Source organism: Ixodes scapularis, unplaced genomic scaffold, assembly GCF_016920785.2.
Source record: "Ixodes scapularis isolate PalLabHiFi unplaced genomic scaffold, ASM1692078v2 PGA_scaffold2__306_contigs__length_199485367, whole genome shotgun sequence".
Taxonomy (NCBI): Eukaryota; Metazoa; Arthropoda; class Arachnida; order Ixodida; family Ixodidae; genus Ixodes; species Ixodes scapularis.
Genome location: NW_024609857.1, coordinates 62310186 through 62320175, shown reverse-complemented (window position 1 = coordinate 62320175; position 9990 = coordinate 62310186). Strand labels below are relative to the sequence as shown.

Genomic DNA, 9990 nt, shown 5'->3' with positions numbered 1-9990 from the left:
GGAGCTCGCCGCCGGAGGTGCCTCGTCGTCCTCCGACGTAGCATCATCCCTCCGATCCCGCCCCCTTTCGGCTCGCTCCTCATCATTTTCTCCCGCTGACTCCCCGCCGGATCATCCCCAGCATCTTCCTCCTCACTCCCCCATCCACCCTAAGCGCGCCAGCGTCATTGGCTTCCTTCCCGGTGACGTCACGAGAGCGGCCCCTCCCTCAGCCCCTCCCTCGGTTTTCCATGGCGTCGGCGAGAGCGGAGATCCCCCTCGGCGGGAGAGAGAGGGTGGCGACGCTCGCTGTTTCCCCGTTTTTGCGCGTTGTGAGCCTCCGGCGAGTCGCGGGAGCAGCTTCGGGGCGCCAGTGGTGCGCGGCTTTCTCTCGGCGCAGTGGTGGAATTGTTTTGACGGCTCGGGCGCGGGTGTCGGGCCTTGTCTACGGATGTGGGGCCCCTGGATGCGGGAACGATGAGTTGCACCGAAGTGATGTATCAGCCGTACTCGCCGTACTTCCCGTACCAGCGATCGGCGGCCGCCGCGGCGGCTGCTGCCGTCGGATCTTGCGCGGGTCCTCCGCCGGGGATAGCCGCGGCCGCCCAGGCAGCATGCCTCGACTACAAGGTGAGGGAACTCTGTTGCTCGTGAACACTTCTATGTGTCGCGGGAAAAGGCTGATTACTCCGAGCATTTTGAGTTGCAGCTGCGACGTAGAAGCGCGAGCGTTTATGGTAGGGTTCGGCTTCTCCCCACTCCGTATGGTCGGGCTGTCTTCGAGGACCACGTGTGCGTTGAGGGGAAAACAGGTTTCATTCATATTGCTTCGATTTCGTGAGTCGTAGTTTGCGGAAGTAGCCCAATTGAGAGTCGCTAGTGTGATGATTGTACGGTCCACTCCTCTCCGACCTGTTAACGCCTTGGCTATAGTATGGTGTCCGACGTGATCTGCTGCGCTAGAAATGTGGAGCCGCATTTACCGAATAAAATTGTCGGACGGTACTTCACACTCTAAATCTGACGGGATTACGACATTTAACATATTTTGACTTCAGCCTGTGCCTTTCTCACGACATCATAATGTTTAGTTCCCAGTACTTTAATTCTGGAAATGCTTTATATACCGTGCGAATTTCAAGCGACAAACTTGTTTCTCGCCAATTTAAATTAATGACGGTCGCGAACCGCCAAGACTGATGTAATATTCAAATTCCACGCGGAGCTTTGAATGTTTGCGACGAGACGGCTAATGGAATAAGCTTAACACAGAATTCATTTCTTGTAGTCATTAAATCACCTGTATTTTTATCGCTATTTGAAACAGCAACAGTTACAGCAAGCAATTACTTAGTTATTATTTCATCATTTTATTTTATAAAATACAGTGCTCTTACCCCCCCCCCCCCCCACATACACACACACACCCCGCAAAAAACAGAAAGAAAAAAAAAGAGTGAAGAAAAAAGACACCCCTTAAGTCGTTATTCTACATGACGAAACAAAAACCCAAATTCTTACCGAAAGTCCTTCGTATTGAGACATGCGTTTACACAAATAAAAACGCCATGCGCTCTGATACTTAAAATATTTAGACGTCAAAATGCAACATGTGCTTAACCCGGGTCAAATAACTTGGGGTCAAGCACAGATAAGCTTCGAGTAATTAGTCGCGGGTACTGAACTGCACGCTGGAGTAGGTTCTGACAACGTGAGTCACACAAAGTTCCAAAGAAGGTATGGAATTCGGAGCTTGGAATGCAGCGTTAGTGAACTTGGTAAATTACAAAGATTAGCAACGATTGAGACTGAAGCACGACCTGCTCCATCCTGAATTCCAAAGGGTGTCTTAAAAGACTGGGTATGTCTGTTCGCGAGATTCAACATTTTAATGTGAATGTTTTGTTTTGATACGAGTGTGCACTACTGCTTCCCTCAGCCAGATGACTTGCCTCCTGCGAAGCTTTCCGCGTCAGACGACTTGAGTCGTCTATTGCTCTAACATGTCATATGTTTTTAGGGAGCTTATTCCTAAATCCTATATTTTCCGGTATTCATTTCTAAGAAAATTCAGAATGTTTAATTGCTTCCTTTTTTTTTAATATCAATGTATTTTGATTATTTATTTTGAACGGGCGCTAAACCATGGTGATTATCAATGATTATCAAAAAATATCATGAAAAACTGGAGTTAAAGTCTGAGAGGGGAGAGTTTCGTCAAAAACAGTTTGCTGGAGGAAAATTTTCCAGAAACCTGTGTTTTTTCAGGTTTGAACCGATTTTGTATTTTTGACACCAACAGTTATCGGTGTTTTTTGGTTTAAACTGATTTTGTATTTTTGACACCGACGTACCTTTATTGGCGTGTTTCGGCTAAAACTGATAAATCAACAGTCTGCTTATTACGTACAACTAAGGTTGACTCCCTACGACGTGTACCGCCAGTTTTTCGCATCTACGATATTATGTTTGGTAAGTCTCTGCGTATCGATGTCAAACGGCCTCTTTAGCGGTACTCAATGTTTATCGCAAACAAACCGATAAGTCCGGACCAAGAGGTCTCGCGTATCGCGCGACAACCTTCGCCTTGTCTCTGACCTCGTTGTGGGGTTTGAGCTGTAACAATGATTCACGTTGGATAGGGCAGCGGTCGCCGTTCTACCGATAACTGGTGTCCTTGACTGATTAAAAAAGTGGAATGAAAATATAAAAATATAGAAATATTTTCGTCCATAATGCAGCACACGATTAGAAGAGACCGCTGTGAATGGAAGAGTTCGAAAACTACAATATTTGCACACAGAATAAAACATCCTACAGGGAATAATTTAATAGCTTTGCCTTAATAAGGGCCTCTTTAGAAAACTAGTGGGATCTTAATTAATGCTATATTTTTATATTTTTTCTAGCATTTTCTGTGCTTTTACTGCGTTCTATTCAAGCAAATTTCGGCGCCATTTGTTAATGTTTTAAGCTGCGTTTTCCCTCACATTTGCCGATATGCTCCACTTCTCAGCACGTATAGAGTAGATCTTATTCTTATTTTCTGTTAAAACGGAATTTTTTTGGTGACCTCTCTTAACTTCACGCACAATGTGCATCTTTATATTATTGCCTATGCAAATAAGCACAGCCACCGAGCAATCCCATTCATCATCTAGCCGTGATCAAAGGTTTGCGCAATATCTTTTCGCGGCACAGTGTGTGACGGAACGCCATTTAAAAAATAGCCAGGTGTCAGGCTTGCCCTCGCAACGCACTCTTCGCGTCAAATCCTGTCAACACTTGCAGGTCGCGTCTCCAGTTAACGTAAAAATGGGGGAAGTTACACCATCCTGACTTAGCCTAAAGACACGTGGCTTTCTTTATATTTATGTGAAACGTGAATATTTCCATTACAAGAACAAGAAAAGGAAACAGTCTCATGGCAATAATTTTAGTCCGACGCAGAAAAGTATTCAAAAATAAAACATCCATTATATTTTGCTAGAAGGAAATATTTTTTTTTTTTCTTAGCTGTCGGGGTCCCCGCTCTGCATTTCAATGCGTCGTAAACAAGTTATGGAATTCGACAAAGCCGACGGACTGAAAAAAAAAAAAGACAGAAAGAAAAATAAAGGACGTCTTTTGAGACGAAGCAGGTACAGCGGGATCCCGGAACGTTGATCACGTTGACATGCGACGCACGCCTTGAAGAAACAACTGAGCGCCTGCCCTAAAGAGTGTAGCGGCGGCAGGAGACAACATATGCCGATATGGGCGATACGAGCAAAAACGAGCGGTGTGTGACAGAGTAGACAGACCCCTACGAGCGACGATGTGCATATGTATTTATTTATTCCATTATTTTTACATACTGCCGGCCCAGAAGGCCAAAAATAAACGCTGCAACTTAATAAAACAACCAGATCTCACTGGATTCTTCAGGAAACCGTCGCTAAGGAGCGGAACTTTCTAGGTCTTTCAAACATTAATAAGATCAGCGAGACAATATTATACTTGTAGTCGTATGAATACATAAAAAAAATAACTAATTTACCAAACCCGTTTGCGGGAGTCACGATTTTTCAGGTTTCGATACTCCTAATGAAATGTCAAAGGCATATAAAGGTCGTGCGGTTCTACACATCGTTATAAAAAATAAAATGCGAATATCTTAGAAAATATTGAGCTTGTTGATTACGTGTCTGCATGTCATAGGGGTCTTCTGCCTTAAAGTATTACTTCTAATTCGAAAAACCTACTGGTATATATGAGGTGCAATACTGCCGCTAAGATATCTGAGGGTCTTGAGCGTGGAATGGGCATGTTGATCTGTGAGAACGAGCCAGCCTATAGAGTTGAGATGTCGTTATCCCTGTGAAAATTGAGCTGCATCGGATCCAAACTTGATCCGATTATTTTTTTGTATAACTGCTCTTGTGCTTTAAATTTCCTTAACCCTTTCTACACCTTCCAGCCTGCAACCTATAGCGCAGGCTACGTTGCAGGCGTGCCCACATTCTCTCTGCTGCGCTCAACATTTTAGTAACTTTGTGCACATCCGCCGATTTTACTGCGGACATCTGCGAGTCGCCCGCTGGTAGGAGCGGTTCTTTCACAGCAACGTGCATGGCCTTGTAGCGCTACCTTTCTGTCCTCATGCTCCTATAGCTGGGGTTCTATTTACAGTGTTAATGTTTCGCCATTTTAGCGTCGTACTAAAGGTCAGCCCATGGCAGCTGGAGTGCCAAGAACGTATCTCTTTAAAAAGAAGCTCGAGCCGGAAACACAGTTTGTTGTTATTATAATTACAGTCAGGGCACTCTTTCTATTGCCTACTTCTAATTGCTCAGCTAATAGCTGCAATGTAAAAAAAAAAAGACTACAAACAAAACGCGGCAGTCCAAATGGAATCCCGGACAGAAGCTCACCGGACAAAAGCTCACCCATTCTTTCACAGACCCGGACAAAAGCTCACCCATATTTTCGCAGACCCGGACAAAAGCTCACCACTAGAAAATTTCATGTTGGTCTTAACACGAGTGCGGACAACTTGGGTGCATGCGTGCGGCACAAAAATACAACGATAAATTAAATCTGACAGGCGCATGGTTTGTTGATTTTAATAAAAACAAGTTTATTTATCAATTGGTTAGAAGCGAATGCAGTCCCCCACTAGCCCTAGCAGCCTTGGTAGATCTCGATGTACATGCAAGCCCTCGCAAATATTTCTAAGACGATTCTGCAAATGCAGAGTAATTTTTCGCACCCGCTTTACTGTGGGCTCACGTCTCCGGGCTTTTGTAAATGCCGTGGCATTGAGCACCTGATTTTGCTGTAGGCATTCAATCAGCGTCAAGACACTTGGATGGGCGTGGCCGACGAGCTTCTGAAACCCGGTACTCTATCTTTCGCAGGTGTTCATCCGGTCTTTATCTTGACGAGTGGTGTCATACATATTCCACCGTACCGGGGGAAACTCAGGTCGCCGTCGGCGCAGAGTCATGCGAAGGGAAGAATTCGCTCTGGGTGCCGCCGCAGATGGAACAGAAGCATAACGGAAGCGGCCGTTGACATAGTTGCAATCAAAGTAGTCCAGCAGGTAGTCGATGTCACCGGTAGACTTTTCCTTGGTGGTTAGTTCTTGTGGAACAAGCTGTGGTGGAAGGAACCCGAGCCTATCTAAAATCTCGCACAATTTTCTAAATTGTTCATCTGTCTTGTACTTTTTTCCAAAAGGCCGAACCCCCGTTCTTTCAAAGTATTTTTTAAAAAATTCGCAACTCATTGGTGGATGAGGTACAAGTTCTCCTAAAAATGGTTCAATGTCCATTGCGTCCGCACTTTATTTCAGCCCGTGTTTCGCCCGGGTAGGAAAAAAAAAAGAAGTCGAGGTGAGCTTTTGCCCAGGTCTGTCAAAAAACGGGTGAGCTTTTGTCCGGGTCTTTCAAAAAACGGGTGAGCTTTTGTCCGGTGAGCTTTTGTCCGGTTACCGTCCAAATGGCGGAGAGGCGCCGCACAAAGACCTCTGTTAATTAATATTGCTTCAGTAGAAGAAGAAATAGAATCACCGTGTTACAAAATGACTCATGATACTAGCACCCACGGCCTTGCGAGGTTTTGCTTTGAGGAGAGTGTTTGTGAATTTAACATTCACTGATCCGAAATGTAGTGATGTGGAAGTTGCGAGGCAATCAATATAGACATATCTAAATAAGTATTCAATTGCACGGTTTCTCATTACAGTGGTAAATGTGGATTCGCTTGGTGACTGGCGTTAAATGTTATCTTCTTGAGTAGGTCTGGAATTCTGTGCGAGTTCTTATATTACATTCCGTCCGAATCCCCTGGATAAAAAGAAAATAAATACCTGCAGCCCTCGCGTGCATCGCACGAAAAAAATCGGACGTTACGCAACACTTTGCATGGATACCGGTCAAACAATCACCGGCGTTAGCGACGGCAGTGAAACTGAGACAATCGTCCGCAAAGAATTCCCCAAAAGCAACGGCGTCGTACAAGCACTGTCTTTCCTGCAAGGCTCTTCTCGCGGGCTGCTTAGGCATTTATTTCGCAGGAAAGTATAATTTACCGCTGTCATTAAAATGTCTTCTTTTCCTTTGTCTGAATTTCAACATTCAAGGCGTACTGCACAATTATCCGGGAAGTACTCACGGTTACGTCTTCAAGCGCTTTAGGTTAAACTACACTATCTTAAGGAAGCCGGCACGCACGGTAAAACAGCACGCTAAGATTGCTTCGTAGGTTGAAGGCATCTTCACTATTTTTTCTTGAGTAATTCGTCGCCTAGTGATTCTATCGATCGGTATTTTACAACCTGTCACCATCCATGCTCTTTGGAAATCCATCGAGGTGTTTTTACACCAAACGACTAATTACATTTTGTTTTATTATTTCCCTTTTGCTGCGTTTTATCTGCTTCAGTGGAATGCATAGAAGCGTCAGTAGCGTGGACTTTATTTTTATTATCTTTTGTTCTATTTATTTTAGCAGGGCGCTATCCTGTTAAGACCTTCGAAGGCCGACCCTGTGGCAGCGGGGTTTCAAGGTTGCTGAATGATATGGAGTCAGCTTGTCCCGATGGGAAAGACACAGCTTAATAGTGTATTCAGGCCTCCTCCGACACTCACACGTGCTTTAGCAGCTAATCTCCGGGTAAAAAGAAAAAAACAAAACAGATTTAATGGTAGGCATGTTTTAAGCCGGCATCATGCTGCGTGTGTGTGTTTAGCAATCATTGGTGCTGCATAGGCGCAGTGTCGACTTAACAGGAGAATTTATAGGATGCCGTCACGAACTGCAGTGGCTATACATGTGTCGAGTATTGAAGTATAAACAGTGCCCTATGCTCCTATTTGTGACGTTTGAGTCACAACTACGTCCTAAAATCCTACAAATTTGCGCTGAACATTTTTTTTTTTTTTTTGCGGGGGGGGGGGGGGGGGGGGGGGGCTATGGGACGCTCCAGTGGGAATTTTTAATTTCGACCACCCGGTGATCTCTTGGGGCGCAACCGAGATCTCAGTCAGACGGCGCCTTCTACGCAATAAGCTTCCATCATATGGCGGGCCCCCTGGCCTGAAGTCAAGCTCGCCAACTTTGGGATCCATAGACCATCGCTTTGCCTTGAAGCCACCGAGGAGACGGTTCTCAGTAGAATAATACAGCTGATTTGTGACGCTTTTCGCGCCTGTAATGGGCACATTAGGTATTTTTATAGTGATCAACTTTCCCTCGCGTCATTCTTGATCATTCTTGATACCATTTTAATTTATCCTTTAGGTGAGACGCTTTGCATCCACTACTTGCCCATAATCTCTGAATTCGTATTTTAATAAAATCTCCCGCATTTCTGATAATGATAAGTGATTGATCGCATTTTTCTCGTAACGATTTTAGTCTAGTCTATGAATTTACATATCATGATTAGAAAACCGCCATGTTTTCCTATTTCCTGGATTAGTGTACGTTTTAGTGTTTTATCCGGTTATCTACTTTGCTAACTTGAGGTTCCAGTTAATATATCCGTATAAATCATCTAAGCTCGGCGTGCACGAATCTGTCATTGTTAATGTGGAGGACGAGTGTCTACCTAGGTATATCTTCACTCTCTTTTGAGAAGGCATTTATTGGAGGGTAGCCGAATTTACACCAAAACATCAAATCCTAGCTTCAACAATTTCAAAATTTAGGCCGACTCGGAGGCAGGGGGAAAAAGTGCAAAGGCACGGTCGTTTGCTTTGTTTTAATTCTAAAAAAAATGAGATATATATAAATATATATATATATATATTTAGCTTACAATGCAGTTTTTTTTGCCTATTACCAACATAACACTGCAACATTTACGACAAAGAACGCTCTACTTGTTGTATTTGTGGGCTACCAGCAAGACCGCAGTGCCGACTGTCCGACGTAACTTAAACCCGAGTGTTGTGTCAGAGGTGCTGGTGCTCGTATATTCAATGTATCTGGAGGTATTGATGCCACTCTCGCAAACAAAGTTTGATGAAAGACTTTCATCTTGTTACGCAACGTCAGAAATCACTTGTAAATATATCAGCTTGTATTTTAAAATTAACTTGAACACGAAGACGAAAGGACAGGAGAGGACCAACAGGCGACTACCAATGGTGTTATAGTGTAAACTTCTTCCTTGCGCGTTTGCTTCTTCATTTAGAGTCCAAACGAGAACACGATAAACCTAATACATAAATAAACCTATTGCCCTAACAAAGCTCACTACCGATATTTACACTTACAGAAATGATACGGAGCAATTACACATAATTCCCTAAACATTACTGTTTTTTAAACTAACCCGTAACAAGCTGGTGTTATTGTTGTTCAGGGCGTGACGTAAGCTTGTTGCGGGTTAGTTTAAAAAAAAATGTTTAGGTAATTCTGTGTAATTGTTCTGTATCATTTCTATAAGTGTAAATATGGGTAGTGATCTTTATCAGGGTAATAAGTTTATTTATGTAATAGGTTTATGGTGCTCTACTTTGTACTCTAAATGAAGAAGCAAAAACACCGTTGGTAGTCAGCTGTTTGTCCTCTCCTGTCTTTTCTTTCTTTGTGTTCAAGCTAATTCTAAAGTTCAAGCTTATATATCTGCAAGTATGTACCAAAAAAGCTCAACTTTTAACCATTAGTCAGAAATTATTGTCCATTCTTACCGTGTAGCCAAGTAGCCCGAGTTTTGTTTGCGAATTCGGGGCACAGACTTCACTGCAATTCTCGTGGGTGGCGTCCGAGCATCCACGAAGGTACTGAGAAAATGACGAGGCGGCAATCACCCTTGTTCGTAAAAATATTGGGACATGACCCTGAGCCTCGCGTTTGTATAGATTTTCAGAAATATCCTCAAAAGCGTCACTAACTAGAATCTCTGTAACCACCGTCACGGACTAAGGGGGTCACGTGAGCATGGGAGGGGGGTGTGGATCATAATTTTCATTCATCGTATAACTTCCTTTACGGGGTGAAGAATTCGGCCCCGCTACCCAGGACCGGCGAAAATGGTTGTGCACTACACGTCAAAACACCGCTAAAAATTCACCTGGCCGTCATATAGTTTTCAATGCAAACAAAGCATTTTGTTCGCATTGATTAAAATATATAGTTTTACCAATCAATCATGCAAACAAATACTTTTTGTACCTCTGTAGCGAACAAAAACTATTTTGGAATTTCCGCACGTTCATAATATTTCACATATTATGAACGCCGTTTCACAATTGTGTTAAGTAATTGTAAATTGTTTTAATTATATACTCAGGCTTGAAATATGATTTTTATGTTAACTATGAAACTGCGGAGGCCTTTGACATAGTCATGTACTTAAACCGAATCCTCAAACTGGCCAACACAGCTACAAATTCTATAGCCTATACCTGTCTTCATGGCCCTTCACTTGAATATGTCATGTCGATCGTTTTGTTCGAATTCACACAAAAGTCAGTATGCGAAGCTTGAAAATTTACAGTGCAAGGCGGTTAGATTTTC

The 9990-nt window shown here is 43.4% G+C and overlaps 1 protein-coding gene across 2 annotated transcripts in view; it reads left to right on the top strand.

Moving 5' to 3' along the window:
* The first annotated feature begins 250 nt into the window (after positions 1 to 250).
* The window catches only part of LOC8040002 (transcription cofactor vestigial-like protein 3), an 85757-nt gene continuing 76017 nt past the window's right edge, over positions 251 to 9990 (top strand). The window contains exon 1 of one of the 2 annotated variants that reach the window (XM_002413855.5): positions 251 to 609. In XM_002413855.5, the coding sequence (XP_002413900.3) occupies positions 457 to 609 (153 nt within the window). In that variant the 5' untranslated portion in view covers positions 251 to 456. The remainder of the gene's footprint in view (positions 610 to 9990) is intronic. The other variant, XM_042291268.1, reaches the window with a different exon arrangement.